At 36.9% G+C, this 25,077-nt stretch overlaps 1 protein-coding gene across 6 annotated transcripts in view; it reads right to left on the minus strand.

Annotated features, from left to right (window-relative positions):
* Positions 1 to 25,077, minus strand: part of LOC140519359 (carboxylesterase 1D-like) — a 116,462-nt gene that overhangs the window by 38,516 nt on the left and 52,869 nt on the right. For 2 of the 6 annotated variants that reach the window (XM_072632269.1, XM_072632270.1), the window contains exons 2-3: positions 19,465 to 19,598; positions 18,504 to 18,550 (exon numbers count right to left, since the gene is read on the minus strand). The exons of 2 other annotated variants lie outside the window; for them this stretch is intronic. In XM_072632269.1, the coding sequence (XP_072488370.1) occupies positions 18,504 to 18,550; positions 19,465 to 19,598 (181 nt within the window). Of the gene's footprint in view, positions 1 to 2,996; positions 3,105 to 18,503; positions 18,551 to 19,464; positions 19,599 to 25,077 lie in introns of those variants that run through there. 2 more of the 6 variants (XM_072632273.1, XM_072632272.1) reach the window with 2 other exon arrangements.

Below are 25,077 nucleotides of genomic sequence, written 5' to 3' on the forward strand. Positions count from 1 at the left end.
GATGATAAATGTTGGAGAGGATGTTGGAGAGTTGGAACACTAATTCATTGTTAGTGGAGCTGTGAGCTCATCCAACCCTTCTGGAGAGCAATTTGGAACTATGCCCAAAGGGCTACAAAAATGTGCATACCCTTTTACCCAGAAATATCACTTCTAGGACTGTATCCCCAAGAGATCACAAAAATGGTAAAGGGTCCCACATGTACAAAAATATTTATAGCAGCACTCTTTGTGGTGGCCAAAAACTGGAAATCAAGGCGATGCCCATCAGTTGGGGAATGGGTGAATAAATTATGGTATATGAATATAATGGAATACTATTGTGCTAGAAGAAATGAGGAACAAGAACACTTCAGAAAGAACTGGAAAGAGTTATAAGATCTGATGCTGAGTGAAAGGAGCAGAACCAGGAGAACTTTGTGCACAGCAATGACTACAGTGTGCGAGAGTTTTTCCTGGTAGACTTGGATCTTCATAGTAATGCAAGAACATAAAAAAATTCCCTTTAGAATGTAGTAGAACATTTTTTTGTGTGTGTTATGATTTCTCCCATTCATTTTAGTTCTTCTACACAGCAGGACTATAGTGAAAATATATTTAATAGGAATGTGTGTGTGTGTGTAGATTCTGTATAGAATAGTATGCCTTCTTGGGGATGGTAGGTATGGGGAAAAACCTAAGTTATATGGTAGTGATTGCAGAGAAGTAAAAATAAATAAAATTAATATATAAATTTTTATCCTAATCACTAGAATGTTTTAATTAAATTTTTATTTTAAATCAGTATGAATCTGCTTTCCCTTTCTTCCATCTCCTCTCTCTGCCCTGATTGAGACTGAAAGAAAAACAAAATTCATTATAAACATATATGTCAGGGGAAAAATACCCCTATTGGCCTTGACTCAATCTACTCTTTGAGTTTAATCAGCTCTCTGTGAGGAGGTGATCAATAAGTTTTTTCCCTAATACTTTGTAATTTTGGTTAGTCGCTGTTTTAATCAGAATTATAAAGTCTTTCAAATTTACTAATCTGCCAATAACATTGCTGTAGCATAAATAATTCTCACATCATTCAGCATTGGTTCAAACAACCAATGTCAGCAAATTTATAAACCTTGACCAGACACTGCAGGTATTGTCGTTAGCGAACCTTTTACCTTGGGATTTCAGTTTTCTTTAGTAGTAATTTTAATTTTTTAAATTTAATTTTTAATCAATTACTTGGCTAGACTGCTCACAGAAAGTAGTGAACTTTCTATGTTAAGATCATGTCCTTGAACTCATTCTCTAGTACTGTCTCCTCTGATTCCCAGTTTAGCTCTCATTTGATTTTATGATTTGAAACCAATTCATTTTTTTCTTTTTATTATCCTGTCCCTGCTATAGCAATTATTTACAGATTGTTTCCAATTATTTCAATTTCCTCAAACTGAAACGAACCTGAATGAAGCTATAGGGAAGAAACTGATTGCAACCACCCTCTACTATATTACTCTGTTGTTTTGTTTTATTTTGTTTTTGTAAATAACACAGCCCAGGCTGTTTAGAGAAGGACAAAAAGCCTGGTAATTGTTACCTTATTTTACCCTGCAAGGAATCAGAGCCTAGCCTTTCAACATATGTATATTATGAATAATAATTCCCAAATGTAACTTTTCACAAAGCTCATTCATGAGTCATTTATTTAGAAATCTCATTAGTATGTGAGCAATGCTAATCTATCCTCTCTAAGGAAGTCCATGACACATTTTAGGTGTAAGTTTAAATTGTGATTGTAGCTTACTTCTACAAATCATCTTAGGGAGACTTTAGTTTCGAAAACCTTTGCATTCCATTATCGTTTTGCTAATTTTTTTTTAAACTTATGGTTCAATGAACTATTATAATTGTTATTACATTAGGAGCTATTTGCAATACAATGGAGAAGTAGTATTAGACTTCCTGATTAGGAGAATCAGACAACCCTAAGACAAGAGAGGCACAAATCCAACTGAAGAAGAAAAAGTAGGAGGAGGAAGAGGAGGAGCAGGTCACTACTTCTTTATGACAGTTGAGTATTATAATCCATTGGGAAGATAGGTCAAAGGTGTCATTTTAAATAGCATCTGCAGAGAGTCAGTATGGAATCTAGTCCAGTCTCTGCAACTGTTCTCTCTTGACCTCAGTTTCCACTGCAGAATGGTAATATTGAAATAAATTATCTTTAAGGTTCCATTAAACTCACATTCCAGTACCCAAACTATCCAATTTTAGTGAATTAGAGGTGTTGTTTCTTTTTTGTCTTCTATTATCTAGATGGTTGTTCCAACTTTTTTTCCCACCAGGATCCCATTGTATTTACCTTATGTAGGGACTACTGTGTTCTTTTAAGTGATTCATTCCCCAGGGTATTTTCTAGACTCTGAGGTCTTAGCCTGTTTTGTGTTCTGTACTGCTCTGTAGACCAGTTAAAGCTGAAACCCTTCTCAGAATAATGTTTTTAAATGTACAAATAAAATGCACAGGATTGCAAAGGGAGTCAAATATACTGAAGTACAATTATTTAAATATTTTTAAAAACCAGTCAGTTTACTAACTTCTAGTTAAGAATCTCTTCACTAGACTTCAAACAAACAAACAAAAAAAGAATGACTTGAGATTGTTCTAAGTAAGCCAACTATCAGCCTGAGTCAAGTTTCTCCTGATCCTGCCTTGAAACACACACACACACACACACACACACACACACACACACACACACACACACACATTCACACACCTTTTCATGGAAAACTGATATATATTTTGAACTCTATCACAAAGACTATCTTCATAAAACAGAAGTTCCTAATTCTACACAAAATCTTTTTTGTTTGGGTTTGTTCTTTGTTATTCGAAATATTTTTGGTCATTTAAAATTAAAATCATAATAAAAAAAAACTAGTTTTCTCCTGAGATACTAAGAAGAACCTTTTTCACGTCTATTATTTCTTTGAAAGGAGAACAAAATACATTACCTTCAACTGGGAAAGCAGTGATGGAGCATAGGATCAATGAAAGCAGCCACATCTTGTTGGGAACAGGGGTTTCCCACATGGCTGGTTCATTGATCTGATCTGTCCTTCAGAGGTGCTGTTACTTTTATAATGCTCAAAGGTTAGCTGGCTAAATGACTGACCAAAAGGTGAAAAATTAAATCTCATAAGGTCAAGAAAGAAATTGTCCCCTTTCCAATGATAATCTTGGAAAGAATGTGCTAGTGATGTTAGTTAAAGCTACACCCCTTTATAACTCATATTCTTAATTTTGATAACTTTAATTCTAAAATGAAAACTCAGCACCCATGTCAGTAGGCAAGGCCAAAGTTATAGAATCTACCTGAATGTCACAAAGCTTAGAAAACCCACCCCTTCTTCCTGGTCAAGTGGTCTTTAAACACTTTACTAATTTCTCACTTCTCTTTCCTCTTCAGAGAATCCGAGTCCTTTGGGGAAGACTGATATTTGTAAAAAAAAAAAAAAAAAAGCCTGAGTAAAGTATGGGGTAACAGGAGAGAAAAAGGACATGCAGCTGTCCTCTAGGTAGTCAAAATTTATGGAGAAAAGACAGTCACATCTGTTAAAAGATAAAAATTACAACACAAAAAGAATAATAATTTACATTTCTTGAAACGTTATGCTTATAAATCATTTTTTTGTTGTACTATAACATGGTTAATTCTGGCTGTACTTTCTGAGGGATAGCCCTTCTACATTTTACCCACACCTCCAACTTTTTTCCCCTCCCTGATGTTCTCTGATAGCCCGAGGGAAATAGGAGATTCTTTTCTCTGCCATTATATCAGATTCCATTGATTGTGTGTCCCCTCCCCCATGCCAGTTTTAAATGACTAGCACGTCAGTTTCATTTATCTATTTAACATTACATTCAATTTTATAAAAGAATATTTACTTCAAAGATATAGAAATAATGTACAAACATTTCCCTCAAAACCTTGGTGACATAATGCCTCCCATTCCTTTGACTCCTTAGTTTCTAGGGAAGAGAGAGGGTTTGTATTTTAACTGAGTTTCTTCACAGAGCTATTTCCACCAGTTTCAAGTCCAAAGTTTCATTGTTCCAGCATTCCAGGGCCTTTGTTTCTTAGAAATTCCTTTTGGGATGGCATGACTGCAGATCCTGGGTTTCAAATTCCACTTTTTACACACAGAATGGAAAAGGATGCAGAAAAGAATAAAACCCTATACTAATTTCTTTGAGCCACTTGGACCAAAGGGGAAGGATAAGAAGGAAATAGCCCCTAGGACATCCTCCCTTATATAACATAAATGGAGAAGCCCTTCACCTTCAAATGGGAATTCAGAAAAAGCCATCTGAACTGCTGACTCAGGCCACATTAAACATGTTAACTTTAACAGCTATTTGAACAACAGAAAAGATCACTCTCAATGATGTGGTAGGTCACTGCAGAATGTCTACACACACACTTCAGTCCTCCAGTCTCCTGGAAATATGTCTTTGGTGTCTTCTGTGTAGTCAATGCCATTTTAGGTGATGTGCATATGCACTAAAGTTCCATTACACTGAATTTAACCAACATCAAATAAGATAAGTATTTAGTGTAAAAAGCAGAATAGAAAAAAAAGATTGAACATACCACATCCATTCGCAGCTTGTTGCATACTTTCAAGTATACAACAAATTTAATAAACTACTTTAAAGCTTCTCAAATGGTTCATATGATCCCTACTATCTGTACTTCTATTGTCCTCTTGTGCATCTTGAAAATGCATCAATGACCCTCTTTTTCTTTTTCCCCGTTTTGGTGACTCACTTGTCAGAGGCTGTAAAGCTTGGAGATTACCTAGTCAAACATCTTTACTTTACAAATGAGGAAACTGAGATGCTTAGAATGAAAATAGTTTGTTCAAGGTCATATGAGGAAATAAGTAATAGAGACAAAAGACAGCTCAGGTCCTCTCTCCAACTGTAGCTTCCCCTCAGCAGTACTGAAGGTAAATCACTGAATGTTTGACTTTCCCTTGGTTGGTGCATTTAATGTTCCACTAACTTTCTATTAGAAGTTGAACATGTCACATTGCTACCTTGAACCTCAGTTTTCTCTTCAGCAAAATGAGAGAGTAGAAATGGATCATATCTAAGATCTCTTTCAAGTCTGATCATTATGGATGAAATATTTATTGGTGTTAAAACAAGAGTGGAAAAAGAGGAGGAGGAGGCTTATATTAAAGCAGAGGTAGTGTAGAAATTATTGTGCTCTTTCAAATGAGGGTAATTCCAGAGACAGTCAGATGTAAAATCTAGCTATAATTGTTGTATATAACCTCCACTCTCTCATTGTGGCATAGGGAAGTAGCAGCCTTCAATGCTAGTAATGGATAGAGTTCTATTTAAACATTGTTAGTTTAGACTGCCTGCCTCTCACTCTGTGGATTCTCCCTACTGTTCCAAAATGTATATTTTCTTCTTCTTATACAAATTATTGTATCTATTATCTATACTATAACAAGAAAAATCCAGTGTCTCAATTCATCTACCCAGTGAGCTTATAGGATAAGTGGAGTAGTCCTCTCATATCTAATGTAGAATTGAAAAACAGAGAATTTCAGTCATTGATTCTGGGTCAGAGCTATAAAATAGCAGAGCCAGGGTCAGAATTTCCACCTTTATTTGAAGGTTTTTTTGTTCCACTGCATTCACTGTCCCTCTGAGGGTAATGAAGAGATGTTTTTGTAACTAGGGATGGTCCTGGCATGACTGAACAATGGAAGGAAAGGGCATTTCGCATTTGGTCAGGTAATATGTGCCCAGAACTTTATTTGACTATAAATGAGCAAAGAAATCTATGTGCACAGCCTCTCTATCTGGGTTTTTAAACTGTAGATATTTCATCATTTTTTCATTCTGACTGAAATTTCCCGAGTAGGTGAATCACTTCTAATCTCAGGAGCAGCACAATGTGAAAAACTGAGAGGCTCTTCAACAAACCTTTCAGCTTCTGATAAGGATTAAGGTAGGGGGCTGAAATTTTCCCAGGGGTAGTGCAAAATGTAGGATCTCAAATGGTTTGACTAGAAACTAATCCAAGAAAAAGAACATAATTTTTCATGTTATTCTGCATTTTTATCTCTCCTTTCCCCCCAAAAGAGGCTGAAGACTGATGCTTATGCAAATGGGACTGTAGTGGTGCCCTTCACATAGTTCCAGGGCTCAGGAGGCTGGGGCAGTCTGAATCTCAGAGGACCAAGAGAAGGTTTGGCAAAAGGAACATCCAGGAAAATATGGACAGGTGTGTCAATTCCCAGCACTATTCCTTGTTTGCCTTGGTCTTTCTCATATTCAATGTCCACTACAGGTATTGAAGGCTGCTGCTGCTGCCCTGTGTCACAATGGGAGAGGGGAAGTTAGTTTCATGAGAGAAGCGACAGAACTGAGTAGTATCATTGGGTTTCAGGAGCCCCAGTCAACTACCCACTTCTAGCATTTCAATCTTGGAAAAATGACTTCAGTTCTCTATAATTCAGGTTTCTCACCTATAGGTTAAGGTTAATGATGGCAATCTGCTGGATTGATTCATATTTCAGTAGAGTAAATGAACATGAGATTGCTCAGAAAGTGGAGCAATAAAAGTACATCATATTTCTATAAGACTTTACTGTTTTCAAAACACTCTGTTTGTAACCATTAGTGTATTATGCTTGGAACTGGTGGGTGCCAGATGAATGAGACTTTGAAATGGATTTTACTCTAGCTTTGGAATTCTGAATTATGCACTCCAAATCAGGAAACTTAGACTATGATGTGGCATGGCACCAAGAGGTATAAGCCTCCAATTATGTAGTCACTTGATATCTTCATTGATGCCAAATCCTCTGAAACCACTCCAGGGTAGCAGATTTGGTCCAACTAAAGTAGAATTAGTTATATAATTGAAAAAAAATATGCCATGACCAAACAAATTCAAATTCCATTAGAGATCACTGTGACTTGTTTTGGTCAGCTTTCCCAAATAGCTTTCCTGAACCATGCTATTTCTGTTTATAGATGATCAGTCTCCCATGTCCAGATACAGCCAGAGACTTTGAGGAGGTGTGGAGAAGAGAAGAAGCACAATCTGTGGACAGCTCAGATGCTGGCTGAAAAAAATTATATTAGATTGGGCTATGAGGTTCACAAACTTCTCACAAAAGACATCTAGTGGCCACAGTACTATGTCACCTAAATCCTTACTAGAACTATAATGTACATACTGTATTTGCCTGATCCGTTGTATGACACTTAGCTTCCTTTTCTGGTGTAACAATGTTTTGCAGCATGTCCAGATGGTCTAATATGGAGGCAAGTACATAAGAGATGGCAAGGATCTTATTCTTAGAGAAGAGATTCTGCCTTCCCGTACTACATACATAGGAAGAACCTCTATTGACTGCATAGCTAAAGGAGTATACTTCTTTTAAACAACCATACTGAGACATTTTAAGTCTGTTTTACAGCTGCATCCAGAAAACATGAAAGTTCAAATTCATCTACATTTACACAGCTAGTAAGGGGAAAGACTACCTTGGCTTCCCTCCTTTTAAGCCCTGCGCCCCAAAGAAGTAGGCTAGAGTTTGGGTCTGTCATTTTACCCATTAAATTCTAGGTGCAGACACTGAAAGCATGGTTTCAATTCTGGGTCTAGGGATGTTAGCACTTTAAAGATGGGGGGGTTCCTCAACAGTAACATGGAAATTTGGAAATAGAGGGTGTTTGTTGAGGGATAGTCAAGGTCCGTTTAGGACATATAGAATTATAAATGCTTATAGGATACCCATTTAGAGATGTTCAATCAGTAATTGTTATTATAGGACCAAGGTTCAACACTGAAGTTAGGACTGGTGAGACAAATAGGAAAGTCTTTTTAATAGAGGAGAAAATTTAATACATAGCTATTGATGAGGGTAGAGAAAAGAGTAGAGGGTGTAAGACAAAATCACAGGGAATTTTCAACCTTAGTAAGTAGGGTAATGACCTAGCAAAGAAAACTAAGACAAGAGCTGAGATAATGAAAGCGTCTTGCAAACATGAAAGGACCATACAAATGTACTAATTATAACAAAAATAATGAAAGTTATCATTATATCATTCTCATCTTTTCCAATAAAATTCAGATTCAACTGGGATATAGTAATATTTTGTTATTATTCATCTATCTCTAATGTCAGAAGGATTATTCCAAAGGTAGAGCATAATGATTTTTTTTTGCATTTGCATAAAAATATTGGAGATAGAAGATATAAGACCTTCTAAAGGTTCACTGGAAACATCTATGGCATCTCTCCCAGTAGCAGACAGAATAACAGAGATGATATGTCCCTTATTCTATTCACATATGATTGTTGTGTGTTTGTATGTGTAGGCACAGATACATAGACATGCACATATATGTATGTACATTTATGTAAATTTTTCTGCTACGTTTTGAAAGTTAAAAATGTAACAGTTATTAAGCTATGAGTATGTCATACAGTGACAAAATGTTATTCTTAAAAAATTTTGAATCTGTGTGATCATGGACAATGGATTTTTCTGTGAAAATTCTTCAGTTTCAGTAAGTCTCATGATTTAGTTGAAGAATACTCAAGGCTCTTTTGGGATCTATAGTTATAACACAGGGATAATCATGAGAAGCAAGAAAAATCAGTGTGATGGAAGCCAAGGGAGGAGACGTCCGCAATCAAGGGTTTGACATTTCAAAGGTACAGGAGATTTAGGCAATCTAATGACTGACAAAAGGTCAGTAATTTACCAATTAACAGTTGATTTGCAATCCCACAAACAGCAGTTTCAGTTTAAAAGTGAGACAGAAAGATAGATTACAGGGAATCAGGAAGAAACTGAAAGAAATGATGGATGCAATATCATGGGAGAATCTAGGTCCTGGTATTTAGGATGATGTAGCCCCATGTGATATGCAAGTGTGGGTATGCCCCTATCAGGAACTGCAATTGAGGATAAAAGAAGAATGAGGTTTATTTGTCTATCAAAAAGCAATACAATTTCTTTATTTTAGGGAACTAAAAGAGTGTAACACTTGGATATCATTGTTTACTAGTATTTTCTAACTGAGGAGATAAAAATGCACTTTGATTGATACTGGCTGAGTATACTGGCTGAGATCTCCCCAGGGTTCCAGAGGACTCATGATTAGGTTCCCAAAACCACATTCCAATTTATGTCTGAAAAATAAAAGTGCCAACCTCCCTGTCAACTCTTTATGGACAGATAAATTGAATGAAGTCAATAGAGAAGGAGCATACACTAATGATCTAAGAAGTCCTTGTTTGTGGTAACATTGACTGAAGGATGCAAAAGAACTTTGAAGTGTGTCATGCAGATCCATCATGTGTAGTGATTGGATGGAAAACACATGAGACTGGCTTTGGCTGGGTAACTGGGGTAAAACAAATGCAGCATAGAGGAAGAATGAATTTTTTGTATTTTTCCAGTGTTTAGAAGGCCAGGCAATTAACGAGCTCAATGTTTAAAAATTTTTTTTAAAACAGCTGTCTGATTCTCCACTATCTTATGCACCATGTATGGGATTGATGGCCCCTCTCAAACATGAGGCCTTAGGAAGCTGCTCCAGGGTTTAGGTACTTATGTATAACTTACATTTGTCACCCAGAAAACATGCTTAGTTCACAGTAAATATATTTAATGAAAAGATGTAGTAAGAAAAGTAACACAAGAATTTTTTGCACTGTAAACCTAGAATTCATTCCCCCCAAAATGCACATGTTCTCCATAGAAAGTGTAAGAATTGTGCATAGAAAATACACTTGGGGGGCGGAGCCAAGATGGCGGAGTAGAAAGACGCACATACACATAGCTCCGAACCCACAATCCATAGAACATCTGTAAATAGCAACTGACAGCGAATTCTGCAGCACCAGAGGCCACAGAACATTGGAGCGAAGGAGATTTCTGTTCCAGAGAGACCTGCAAACCTCTCGTAAAAGGTCCTTTGTGCCGTGGACTAGGAGCCAAGTACAGCCCGGCCCCAGCTGCGGCACCGAGATGAGCAGATCCAAGTGGGCTTCAGGGACGGGATCTCCAGCAGCAGCGCAGGTCCCTCCACCCACAGGTGATGGGGGTTGGTGAGAGGGTCTCTTTGGCGGGTTGAGAGGGGAGTGGGGTGCCCCCATAACTCAGGCCCCCTCGGGCGGCAGAAGTGGAGGTGGGAGCACACAGAGGCTCCCAAAGCAGGCAGGAGCCTGGATCCATTGTTGAAGGTCTCTGCATAAACCCCCTGAGGGAACTGAGCCCTTGAGGTGACCCTGCCCCAACCTGAGCACCTGAACTTAATCTCACATTGAATAGCAGCCATGCCCCAGCCAAAAGCCCTGAGGTTTGAAAGCAGCATTTGAATCTCAGACCCCAAGCGCTGGCTGGGAGGATCTGGAGGCAAAGTGGGTGTGAAGAGAATATTCAGAAGGCAAGTCACTGGCTGGGAAAATGCACAGAAGAGGGAAAAGAAATAAGACCATAGAAGGTTACTTTCTTGGTGAACAGGCATTTCCTCCCTTCCTTTCTGATGAGGAAGAACAATGCTTACCATCAGGCAAAGACACAGAAGTCAAGGCTTCTATATCCCAGCCCACTCAATGGGCTCAGGCCATGGAAGAGCTCAAAAAGGATTTCGAAAATCAAGTTAGAGAGGTGGAGGAAAAGCTGGGAAGAGAAATGAGAGATATGCAGTCAAAGCATGAACAGCAGATCAGCACCCTGCTAAAGGAGACCCAAAAAAATGCTGAAGAAAATAACACCTTGAAAAATAGGCTAACTCAATTGGCAAAAGAGGTTCAAAAAGCCAATGAGGAGAAGAATGCTTTCAAAAGCAGAATTAGCCAAATGGAAAAGAAGATTCAAAAGCTCACTGAAGAAAATAGTTCTTTCAAAATTAGAATGGAACAGATAGAGGCTAATGACTTTAGGAGAAACCAAGAAAACACAAAACAAAACCAAAAGAATGAAAAAATGGAAGATAATGTGAAATATCTCATTGGACAAACAACTGACCTGGAGAATAGATCCAGGAGAGACAATTTAAAAATTATGGGACTACCTGAAAGCCATGATCAAAAAAAGAGCCTAGACATCATCTTTCATGAAATTATCAAGGAAAACTGCTCTGAGATTCTAGAACCAGAGGGCAAAATAAATATTCAAGGAATCCACAGAACACCACCTGAAAGAGATCCAAAAGGAGAAACTCCTAGGAACATTGTGGCCAAATTCCAGAGTCCCCAGGTCAAGGAGAAAATATTGCAAGCAGCTAGCAAGAAACAATTCAAGTATTGTGGAAATACAATCTGGATAACACAAGATCTAGCAGCTTCTACATTAAGGTATCGAAGGGCATGGAATAGGATATTCCAGAAGTCAAAGGAACTAGGACTGAAACCAAGAATCACCTACCCAGCAGAGCTGAGTATAATACTTCCAGGGAAAAATTGGTCTTTCAATGAAATAGAGGACTTTCAAGCATTCTTGATGAAAAGACCAGAGCTGAAAAGAAAATCTGACTTTCAAACACAAGAATGAAGAGAAGCATGAAAAGGTGAACAGCAAAGAGAACTCATAAGGGACTTACTAAAGTTGAACTGTTTACATTCCTACATGGAAAGACAATATTTGTAACTCTTGAAACTTTTCAGTATATGAGTACTGGGTGGGATTACACACACACACATGCACACATGCACACACACAGAGACAGAGTGCACAGAGTAAATTGAAGAGGATGGGCTCATATCTTAAAAAAATGAAATCAAGCAGTGAGAGAGAAATATATTGGGAGGAGAAAGGGAGAAATGGAATGGGGCAAATTATCTCTCATAAAAGAGGCAAGCAAAAGACTTATTAGTGGAGGGATAAAGAGGAGAGGTGAGAGAAAAACATGAAGCTTGCTCTCATCACATTCCACTAAAGGAAGGAATAAAATGCACACTTATTTTGGTATGAAAACCTATCTTACAATACAGGAAAGTGGGGGAGAAGAGGATAAGCAGGGTGGGGGCGATGATGGAAGGGAGGACATGGGGAGGAGGGAGCATTTTGAGGTCAACACTCATGGGGAGGGACAGGATCAAAAGAAAATAGATGTAATGGGGGACAGGATAGGATGGAGGGAAATATAGTTAGTCTTATACAACAGAACTATTATGGAAGTCATTTGCAAAACTACACAGATTTGGCCTATATTGAATTGCTTGCCTTCCAAAGGGAAGGGTTGGGAAGGGAGGGAGGTAAAGAAGTTGGAACTCAAAGTGTTAGGAACAACTGTCGAGTAATGTTCTTGCCACTAGGAAATAAGACATACAGGTAAAGGGGTATAGAAAGCTATCTGGCCCTACAGGACAAAAGAGAAGATGGAGACAAGGGCAGAGAGGGATGATAGAAGAGAGAGCAGATTGGCCATAGGGGCAATTAGAATGCTTGGTGTTTGAGGGGGGAGGGGACAAAAGGGGAGAAAATTTGGAACCCAAAATTTTGTTAAAATGAATGTTAAAAGTTAAATAAATTAATTAATTTAAAAAAAAGAAAAACAAAAAAGAAAATACACTTGGAAAGAGCGTAAATATGGAGGGGCAACTTAGATTCCTAATGATACAAAGCTAGTGATGATTTTGTTGGTATCATCATGCTGCTCCGCTGAGGCTGTTCACCAAGAAGGGTCAGCTGCAACTAGTCTTTATTTGGGCAGATATCTTGAGTCATCTGGTACTTTGTTATCTATTGCAGTGCTTCATAAGTCTCTTCACTGCAACAGAAGGCAACAGCTCTAACAACCAATTCTTTTTTAAAAAGTCATGGTAATCAGTAGAAGTTTCTAATAAAATTTAAATTTTTAATTATTATAAATCTGCCCTCTCTCTCTTCCACCTCCTTTCTCTGCTCTGATTGAGACTGAAAAAAACACCAAAATCCATTGTAAATATGTATATGTAGAAGGAAAAACATTTCTCTTTTGGCCTTGATTCAATCTACTCTTGGAGTGTATCACTTCTTTGTGATGAGGTGAGCAACAAGTTTTATCCCTAGTCCTCTGGAATTGTGGTTGGTCACTGTTTTAATCAGAGTTATAAAGTCTTTCAAAGTTATTCATCTGTCAATAACATTATTATAGAATAAATATATCTCCTCACGTCATTCAGCATTGGTTCAAACAACCAATGTCATCCAAATCTATAAACCTTGACTAGACACTGAGTATTGTGGTTAGTGAGTCTTTTCATTTCACGCTTGTTTCCTTTAGTCAGTAATTTTATTTTTCATCTGATTCATGACTAGAAATTTATTTACTGTTTACTTTTTATCATCCTGTTCCAGCTATAGAAATTATTTACACATTATTTCCAATTATTTCAATTTCCTCAAATTGAAAAAGATGTGAATTAAACTATAAGGAAGAAACTGATTTCAAACTCCCTCTACTACGTTCCTCTGTTGTTTTCTTTTGTTTTCCTTTTGTAAATAACTCAAGCAAGGCTGTTTAGAGAAGACAAAAAGCCTAGTAATTGTTACTTTACTTTACAAAGCAAGGAGTCAGAGTCTAGTCTTTAAACACATACAATATGAATAATAATTCCCAAGTGTAACTTTTCATAAAGCTCATTCATGAGTCATTTATTTAGAAACCCCTGTCATATGTGAGCTACACTAATCTCTCCTCTCTAACATGCCGTTTTGGAAGTTCATGACATATTTCAGATGTAAGTACAAATTGTGAATGTAGTTTATTTCTACAAATCATCTTAGGGAGATTTTAGTTTCTAAAGCCATTGTACTCTATTTTAGTTTTATTAACATTTTTTAAAAATGTATCATTCAATTAACTATTAAAATTGTTGCTATATTAGTAGCTACTTGCAATACAAAAGAGAAGTAATATTAGATTTCTTGATTAGGAGAATGAAATAACCCTAAGACAAGAGAGACACAAATCCAACAGGAATGGAATGAACAGTCACTACCCTAGCTTTCAGAAGTCACCTGTTTTTTTAAGTAGATCTGGCCTAGTATAGGGAAAGAATAATTACCTTTGAATAGGACATGACCCCAATTTTGAGGACTCAGGAATTCTCTCAAAAAGTGGAAGTAGACGTCAGGGAACAAGGAGTATTAGAATACATACTATCCAAGATTCTCAAATATTTCACTACTTATGGATATAGTCATGAATTCTTTGGCATTGGGCTAAAATTAATATGATTCCTTCTCTCTTCTACTTCCTAACCAGTTGTTGTATATATTGAAGAGGGAATTCATTCTCAGTTATGAGTTGAACTAGATGACCACCAAGTTCCTTTCCTATGTGTTTCTTATACTCTGACTTTTAAAAAAATTATTTTTCTACTCCTGGACCCTAAGTTCCCAAGAATGGGGCTACGTCTTCTTTATGTTATCATCACCCCTAGTTAGCATAATGCCTTGCATGTATTTGGAATTTTATATATGCATAATTATTGAAAGAATGATTCAATGACCATTGCCTCTATAATCAAATATTAATTTGTCTCTTTGGCGTTTAAAGCCTGCACCCAACCTAATTTTCTGGGATTACAATAGAAACACTTTAGAGTTAAGCCTTCTCATTCTTCATAGTCTTTCCCCACATCTTTGCACTGACTATTCCTCTCATGACTGGAATGAACACCTTCCTAACCTCAACCTCTAAGAATCCCTAGTTTCTTTTAAGACTGAATTCAAGTGCCACCTTATACATGAAGGCTTTTCCTGTCTCCTCCAGTTATCATTGCTGTTTTTCAGTCATTTTAGTCATGTCTGACTCTTCATGACCCAATCTGAATATTTTTGACAAAGATACTGAAGAGGTTTGCTGTTGTATTCTCCAGTTCATTTTAGAGATGAGGGAACTGAGACCAACAAGATTATGTATGCTTCCCAGGAACACACAGTTAAGTGTCTGAGACCAGATTTAAACTCAAGAAGATGTGTCTTCCTCATTCCAGACTTGGACTTTGCCACCTGGCATACATGTATGTGATATTTACATACTTACATTTATCTACCCAGACAATATTGAAGGATTCTTGAGGACAAAGACTGTTTCACTTTGGTCTTTATCCCTGGTACTTAGCAAAATGTCTGGCTCATGAATGTTGACTGACTGAATCAATGGACAGATGACTGAATGAAAAAAAAAAAGAAGATGGGATCCCATTTGGTCATCTTTTGGAGGATTTTAGCCTAACTATCACATTATTTTTATATTTCCTTGAGGATTGTACTTTTACCATTATCTCTCTTATATATCTTCTTTCCTCCCTCTTCTCTCCATATTCATGAAAGACACTGAGAAATACTAGAAGCATATTAGTTCAGTGTTTGAAGGGCTCCAGAAACTATACAGCTCAATCTATATCTCTAAAAGGAATCCCCACTACCTAGCTGAAATGTGTTCACTCAAGTACAGCTTGAAGAGCTCCATTGGAGTAGAATCTGCTCCATCACAATCTAGTCCACTTTTACAGATTTCTTGACAGGAAACATAACATTGCCTTTCTGTATTTCCATCAAGTGAATGAAAGGAGCAAAATATAGTGAGCTAGTAATTGAGCACTGGTGAGAAGATAGTTTGGCAATGAATGAGTAGAAAAATATAAGTATTGGGTTACCTAATATTAAGGAGGCTTTGCTTCTCTTTCTGCCTTTCTCTATCTCTCCCTCACCTGTTCCTTCATCTTGATCTTTCACTCTCACTCTCCCCCTTTCTCATCTGTCTCCCTTCTTCTGTCTCTTTCTTCCCTCTCTTCTCTCTTCTCCTCTCTTGTCTTCTCCTCTCTTGTCTTCTCCTCTCTTCTCTTCCCTTCTCTTCTCTTCTCTTCTCTTCTCTTCTCTTCTCTTCTCTTCTCTTCTCTTCTCTTCTCTTCTCTTCTCTTCTCTCCTCTTCTCTTCCTCTGATACTTCTTCTGCCATTTTCTTTCCCCTCCTTTTTCCTTTCTTCCTTTCTTTTTTCTTTCTTTCTTCTCCTCCTCCCCCACTTCCCCTCCCTATCCTCCTCCTCCACCTCCCACTCCTCCCCTTCCTCCTCCTCTTTCTTCATCATCATCATCATCTTCTTCTTCATCTTCTTCTTCTTCTTCTGTCCCACTCTCCACCTATCTGCTGTCCTGTGGCATATTTCTCCTGTTTGGAATATTTCTCCCCCAAATGCATAGTAAATCAATACAATTTTTAATTTGCACTTTTGGAATGCTTCCTAAGTCTCAAGGGGGTTAAATGATTTGCTTATGGTCACACAGCTATAAAATGTTAGCCCCAAACTCTGAACCCAGGTAGTTTTGACTATATGTTTGACATTCTATGCATACTACTAGTATGTCTTCCTACATTTATGTGGGGAGAGGTGTCTTGCTTCAGATGAGTGGTGCACTAGTTGAGGGAAAATAATACTTAAATATAAGGAGACCTTCACTTTAGGTTTTTCTTCTCTACCAAGAAGCTACAGAGCTAGACTAGATTTAAAAAGAGAGCTTCACTGCAGTAAGGACTTATTTTAGATTACATAACAAAAATGTCTAATGGAGCCAGTCAATTAGTAATACGCATGTAGAAGCAAAAACCAAAAATGATAAAAGTAATCAAATACAGCTTAGCAGGGTAAGACTGGCCTTTTGAGAAGGAAGAGGAATCTTGCTTCAAACTAGTGGTGATGAAGTGGGAAAAAATTAAATAACTAATTGTAAGGATACCATAGCTCATGGTCTGCTCTTCCTCTAAGTAGTTATTTGACTTATTAAATCATTTGACATTTCTAGGACTATTTGTCTGTAGGTAAAAATATTATAATAACTCTATCCCTGGATTTGTGCTAAATGTCCAATTAAATAATAAAGTACACATTCAAGAGCACAAAGGACTTTTTGAGTGATACTGGAAAAAAGATTTATATGAAAGCAGAGATAGGTGTATTGCTCAGTGTGGGTGTAATGACAATCATAGACTATATGAAGAAGGTAAAACTACTAAATTCTTAAATTTTTCTTGATTTCTCTGCCCACAACAATGATCCTCAGATTGGAAAAGATGAAGGGACATAATTAACAGGGAATTGAAACCTCTAATAAGAACTGAATTAATTAGATAATGCAAAAACAATAATACCCAGGTAAGCAAATTGCAGACTTATTTTTAATAATAGGAAGTTGCTTCATTTTGTTACTTTCCCACATGATTAATGCATCCAGGAAGTTTTAGTTCTACAAGTTGTCTGCACTCACTTCCTAAATTTTCTGTTCCCATACAATTCTGACTCTAAGCCAGTCATTTTGCCCATGAGACAGCATGTATTGTTTAGCAGAAGAAACCTCCTCCAGGTCTTTCACAAACTCCTCCCCTCCTTTCTGCTAAGACCTATTCTCTCTTTGCTCTGGACTCTTTGGCCTAAGTCAGCAGGACTCCATGTCTTTCAGCTCACTATTTCTTTACTAGTTGAGCATTACAACTCCATTAGGAGGACAGCCAAAAGGTATAACTTTAAAATAGCTTCTGCTGAGAGGTAGCATGGAAGAACAATGAAAAGACTATGAGACAAACCACCTGGTTTCCAGTCCAGTCTCTGCAACTGAATTGTCCTTCTCTCTGACCTCAGCTTGCACTGCAGAATGGGAGTATTGAAAAAAAGTTTTTCTAATGTTCCATCAAACTCTGACATAACAGAACATGGACTATGCAATTTAAGTGAAATAAAGGTGTTTTTGTTTTCTGTTTGTCTTGCATTTCGTAGGTAGTTGTTTCAACTTGTTTTTTGCCACCAGGATCTCATTATGTTTATGGTAAATAAGGACTATTGTGTTATTTTGAGCGATTCATTACGCAGGGTATTTTATAGACTATGGGATATTAAGTGTTTCATGTCCTGGACCACTTAGGCAATCTGGTAAAGGTGAAACTGTTCTAATAAGAATGTTTTTAAATGTACAAATAAAATGTACAGAATTGCAAAGAAAGTCAAATATACTGAAACAAAATTATTGAAATATTTTAAAAAACAGTTTACAGACTTGCATTTAAGCACCTCTTCACTACACTTAAAACCAAACAAAACAAAGAAACAGAATCACTTGAGATTGTTGCAAGTAGGTTATCTGTCAGCTTGGGTCAGTTTCCTGCTGGTCCTGCATTAAAACACACACACACGCGTGCATGCACATGCACGCGCACACACACACACACACACACACATACACACACACACACATCTTCCCATGGAAAGTCACAGGAAAATGATTATATATTTTTAACTGTCTCAAAAACTTATCTTCATGAAAAAAAATTCCACTCCTTCTTCCTGGCCAAGTGACCTTTAAGAATTTTCCTAATTTCTCACTTTTCTTTTCTCTTCAAAGAATAAGAGTCCTTTGGGGAAATACTGATATTTGTAATGAAAAGGCTGAGTAAATTATGGGTAAACAGTAAAGACAAAAAGGACATACCGCTGTCCTCAAGGTAGTTAAAATGTATAGGGGAAAGACAGTCACATCTGTAAAAGAAAATAAAAATACAACATAAAAAGAATAATAATTTACATTTCTCTAAAGTAATGCTTATAAATAATTTTTATTATTAGCCATGTTTTTGTGGTTAATTCTGGCTATCTTTTTTGAGGGATGGGCCTTCTATATTGTGCGGACACTCCCTTTATTACCCCTCCCTAATGTTCTCTGATAGCCTGAAGGTAGTTGGAGAATCTTTTCTCTGCCATTATATCAAATTCTACTGATTGTATCCCCATACACACTTTTAGAAGTTAAGTGACTATCATCTCAGTTTCATTTAGCTATTCAACATTATATTCATTTTTAAAGGAATATTTACTGCAAAAGTATAGCAATAATGTACAAACATTTTCCTCAAAACCTTGGAGACATAATGCTTCCTAGGCTTTCCACTAAGTTTCTGTGGAAGAGAGAGTATGTGTATTTTAAATGAATTCCTTCACAGTATTAATTCCACCAAATTCATGTTCAAAGTTTTGTTGTGCTAGTACCCTTAGTTCTTACCAATTCCTTTTGGGATGGCTGTAACACAAAACTTGTATTCTTATAAACCCATGACTCTAGCTCCTGGGTTGGAGATTCCACTCCTTGTACACATAATGGAAAAGGATGCAGGAAAGAATAAAACCCTCTAATAATTTCTTTGAGCCACTTGGAATAAATGGGATGAATAAGAAGAAAATAGCCCCCAGAACCTCCTCATATGACATTACGGTATCATATAATGTTAACCTATGATAAGAGTGGAGGAGTCCTTCACCTTCAAATGGGAATTCAGAATTAGCCATCTGAACTGCTAACTTAGGCCACATTAAAAATGATAACTTTTCCAGTTATGTGGACAATAGGAAAAATCACACAACCATATCGTAGGTTACTACAGAATGTCCATACTCACTTCAATCCTCCAAACTCCTGGAAACATGTCTCCAGCACTTCCCATGCAGGCAATGCCATTTTAGGTAACATGCACATGCACCAAAGTTCCATTAAACTGAACTTAACAAATACCAAATAAGATGAGCATTTGATCTAGAAAGCAGGATAGAAAAAAAAAATTGCACATGCAACCTCCATCCATAACTTGTTGTAAATTTTAAGGTATACAGTAAATTTAATAAGCATCTTCAAAGTTCCCAGAATGGTTCAAATGATCCCTTCTCCCTGTACTTATATTCTCCTCTATGATTTTGAAAATGCATCAATGAGCTTCTTTTCTTCTTTGTCCCCCATTTTGCTAACTCCATCGTTAATACCCTTACTCTGTAGGTCCCCAATCCCCAAATGGAAAAGAAGAAAACAAATGCCTGTATCAAATACACAGTTAAAGAAAACAAATCTACATTGGCTATTTTGAAAAATATATTTCATTATATACTTTGAGTTCATTCCCTTACTCTCAGGAAGTGGTTAGTATATTTCCTCACTGTTCTGGAATAATCATGTCATTACATTGATTAGCTTTTAAGTCATTACTTACAATATTGTTTTAATTGTATAAATTATTCCCCTGACTACACTCAAATGTCCCCCTTTTCTATCTGAAAGTGTTTCTTGTATGTTTCTTTCAGTACAGTATTACTCTGTTACATTCATATATCATGATTTCTTCAGCCATTCCTCAATTAAGGGATACCCATTAGTTTTGAATCTTATATGCCAAAGAATACATTAATATAAATATTTTTTGTATATATGAAACCTTGACCACTTCATTTTTTTGAGGTATAAGCTTAGTAGAGCTTAACCCTGGATCAAAAGGTGTGTTCGTCCTTCATTGCTGAAGAAGACCATGCCACCAGAGAAGTAATTACATGACTTGCCCTTGACTTTGTTTTGAGTGAGTGAGGACTGCATAGGTCACCAGCCTCACTTCTCCTCCAGAGCCACCTGAATCCAGTGACCAGATATTCATCAGAATGACTGGAAATGACCCAGGATGAGGCAATTGGGGTTAAGTGACTTGCCAAGGTCAGACAGCTAGTGAGTGTCAAGTGTCTGAGGTGAGATTTGGACTCAGGACCTCCTGACTCCTGCACTGGTGCTCTATCCACTGTACCACTTAGCTTCCCTGATTGGATCAAAAGATATATACAGTTCAGAGGCTTTGGGCATACTCCAAATTGGTTTCCAGTATGGCTGGAACAAACCACAAGTCCTACTTCTGTTGCATGGCTCTGAGGTGTCTACAGGATTCTTTTCCATCAAATAATTTTGGTTCATTTTCCTTCATGAGATAACATTTTCATGGTGTTTTGGAGTATCTTTATGTTTTACTTAGGCATCCTTCTGTATATCCTTTCTGTTAATGTGCTTATGAGCTAGACTTTACTACACATTCTCTTAAGCTTTTGATTTTTCACTTTTTTCTTGTATTCCCAGGCACTTGTCTTTGATTTTTCCACCTCATTCATTGATACCCACTTCCCTTCTCCTACTGTATGCACCCCATAGGCAGAGTTTGCTTTTTGTCTTTATCCTTTGTGAGTTGTAGAATGTGGGGCAGAAGGGGGGGCGGTGCGCGGTGCGCAAGGGAGGTTCTGGCCAGGTAACTTTGTGGAGTAAGTTCAGGAAGAAGAAGACTGTCTCCAGCTGAGTTTCCACTCCTTCCCTTCAGGTTTTTTTTATCTTTTTGTCCCCTTTGGATGATTCTGTGTTCCATGCAGATTACATCTTCTGGCCTTCCTCTAGCCCTCCTTTTCCCGTTGCTTTATATTTTCTTCCTGTGACTGGGCAGAATAAGTGTCCACCAACTCTTATAAAATAAGAGAATGAATTTCAGCCTGAGTCACATCCATGAGGAGAGCAGGGAGGAATGAATAAATCATGAGCTTGAGAGTTTCCTTGAATTCATGTACTGGACATATAGAATGAGCTGGAGGTAGAGATGCCTGAGTGGGAGATTTAAGTATTTTAAGTTCACTGATGTGGTTTCATGTGGTTTTCACCTTAGGTGGTGTTTCTGCCTTTTGTTTTGTAGATTCCATTCAATTTCCCTATATCTAGCAGAAAAATTATTTTTCTGACTTTTCAAGTTGCTGAAAGAAGCAGCTTTTCCATCTGACTGGTCATATGTTCTGGATTCTGATTTAAAAATAAAAAGGTATGATCCACCAAAAGGCAAACACAGACGTTTCAGGTAGATATATAAGAAAATCAGAAACATATACATATGTACACAACACACACACACACACACACACACACACATACACACGCACATACACAAAGTAGATCTAGACTGAGAGATGGATAAGGACACAGAAATGTTGGGTTATATGTGTTTGAGTGCCTAGAGAGCAGCTTGTATAGCCCTATACATACGCTGTACAGGAAATTACATGCATCTAGGCTCTGTTCTCATATAGACACATGTAAGGATAGGCATATCCTCAGTTGGAGGAAGAAAGAAGAAATTTGATTGATTGAAGGAAGGAGACAACTAACTCCACCAGGATTTAAAGAGAGTCTGACAAGCTCCATTATCTGTATTGACACAAAAGGAAGAAAAATCAGCACTATAGGGGACCACATGCTTCAAAAAGTAAAAAACAAAACAAAACAAAACTGTATATTTCCTTTCTGGACCCCTGACTATATATCCAAAGGAAACTGTTTTAGGGAAGGAAGGGAATATAGGAACACTAAAAGGGAGAAGTAGTTGATGAACTCTGGAAAGGGGAACAGGGTTTTCCTGAGCATTGAAGATCTCAGGAATGCACTTCTGTGCTTCAACAATTGGAGTTCATTTGCTATTGTCCCAATTCAAGTGCTATAGTGTGGTGAAGGGCACTTGTTCTGGACTCGTAGGTCCCAAATTTGAATCGGGGCTCTGCTACTTCCTTTCAATTTGACAATAGGGAAGTTTTTTTTGTTTGTTTGTTTTTGTTTTTTTACGTCTTTAAGCCTCAACAACCTCATTTTTAAAATGAAGAGAACTGTTCTATAGAATCTCCAAGGTCACTTCCAGCTCTAAATCCTATTAAACTGTAAGGAAGGGTAGGAACAGAGAATATAAAGCTTGTCTAAAGAGAGACACTGAGCATACAATTACCTCCAAAATTAACCCATGTGATCAGGGATTGAAAGCTTTATTGTTAAGACCATCAACCCTGGACTCAAGAGGACCTGAGTTCAAATCTGGCCTCAGATAATTGACACTTACTAGCTGTGTGACATATGTGAGCAGGTCACTTAACCCCAATTTTCTTGACTCCCTCCTCCAAAGATAAAAGAAAAAAAGAAAGTTTCATTGTACTTCCCCAAGAGACCACTTAAAACAGAGAAGAGGAATATTGGACAAGTCTGAGTTAAAAGCATATAGCTAATTTGCTCATTTCTCTGATACTTATGGAACCTGTACTTATTAATAATTATACAGACTGATTTAAAAATAAACCTATTAAACATTCAAAACTACTTTAGGAAACAACTATAAAGTTAAGAGCAATATGTTAAGTACTAGACTAAGTCATGCTTTCTGATATAATAAAAGTTTTATGCATGCAGCATTGAAAGTCTCAATCTAAATATGATATCTGTGATTCTTACTCCTAGGAAATGTAGGAATTATTATTCTAAGGTGACATTAATATTATTTTTTAAATTTATTATGCTCATATTTAAATAATAAATATAGACATATAGTTATTGGAGCTTAAAAATTAAGCTATATAAATATTTTTGAATGCCCTTCTCTGTTTTTTTATTTGGCTCTGTATTTCTGTATCATAACTTTCAACAAAACCTTTATAGTACAGGACCATGGAATTTAAAGAGTTTTCTTTCTTTTTTTATATTAAATATTTCTGCATTAATCCTGTTGTGGACAAAGAATCAGAATAAAAGAGGGAAACTGTTAGGAAGAAAAAAAGAGAGAGAGGGAGAGAACAGTGTATGTTGATCTGCTTTCAGACTCCCATAATTGTTTCTCTAAATGTGCATAGCATTTTGCATCATGAGTCTTTTGGAGTTGCCTTAGATACGTGCAATGCTGAGAAGAGCTAAGTCTATCAAACTTGGTCGTGATGGAAAATTTTTGTTATTGTATATAGTGTTCTTCTCATTCTGCTCATTCCATTCAGCATCGGTTCATGCCAGCCTTCCAGATTTTTCTGAAATCCATCTGTTCATCATCTCTTATAGCACAATAGTATTGTATTACATTCGTGCACTGCAGTTGGTTCAGCCATTTCCTGCTTGATGAGTTTTCCTCAATTTCCAATTTTTGGTGACCATATAAATAGTATTTTTGTACATGTGGATCTTTTTTCTGTTTTTATGATCTCTTTGGGATACAGACCTAGAAGTGGTGTTGCTGGGTCAAAGGGTATGCACAGTTTTATAGCCCTTTGGGCAGAGTTCCAAATTGCTCTCCAGAATGGTAAGATCAATTTACAATGCCACCAATAATGCATGAGTGTTCCAATTTTTCCATGTTTTTTCAGCATGGATCATTTCCCTGTTTTGTGACGTTAGTGAATTTTATAGATGTCATGTGGTACACCGGAGTTTTTTTAACTTTATTTTTTTAACAAATCAATAGTGATTTGAAGTATTTGTACATGACTATAGGTAGTTTAATTTCTTTTACTGAAAACTGTGTGGTCATATCCTTTGACCATTTACCAATTTGAGAATGAATTGTATTCTTATACATTTGAGTCAGTTTTCTATATATTTTAGAGATGTGGCTGAGACATACTAACTGTAGAAATTGTTTCAGAGCATTGTGCTTCTCTTCTCATCTTGGCTCCACTGGCATTGTTTTTATAAAACCTTTTTAATTTAACGTAATCAAAGTTATCCATATTGCATTTCATAATGTTCTCTACATTTTGTTTGGTCATAAATTTTTACATTCTCCATAGATCTGACAGGTAAACTATTCTTTGATCAACTAATTTGCTTATGCTCTCTCCCTTTATGTCTAAGTCATGTATCCATTTTGACCTTATCTTGGTATATGGTGTAAGATACTAGCCTATACCTAGTTTTACCATACTATTTTCCAGTTTTCCCAGAAGTTTTTATCAAATCATGAGTTCTGGAATAAGTACTTATCTTGGTATATGGTGTAAGATACTGGCCTATACCTAGTTTTACCATACTATTTTCCAGTTTTCCCAGAAGATTTTGCCAAATAGCGAGTTCTAGAATAAGAACTTGTCTTGGTATATGGTGTAAGATGTTGGTCTATGCCTAGTTTTTACCATACTATTTTCCAGCTTTCTCAGAATATTTTGTCAGTCATATTGTGAGTTCTTATTCCAGAAGCAGGAATTTGGGGGTTTACAAAATAGTAAATTACTATAGTCATTGACTACTGTGTCATGTATACCTATCCCATTCCAGTGATCCACCGTTCAATTTTCTTAGCCAATACAAAGTGGTTTTGGTGATTGCTGCTTTATAATACGGTTTTACATCTGTTATTGCTAGGCTACCTTACCTTGCATTTCTTTTCATTAATTCCCTTGATATTCTAGACTTTTTGTTCTTCCAGATTAAT

This window comes from Notamacropus eugenii, chromosome 1, assembly GCF_028372415.1.
Source record: "Notamacropus eugenii isolate mMacEug1 chromosome 1, mMacEug1.pri_v2, whole genome shotgun sequence".
NCBI lineage: Eukaryota > Metazoa > Chordata > Mammalia > Diprotodontia > Macropodidae > Notamacropus > Notamacropus eugenii.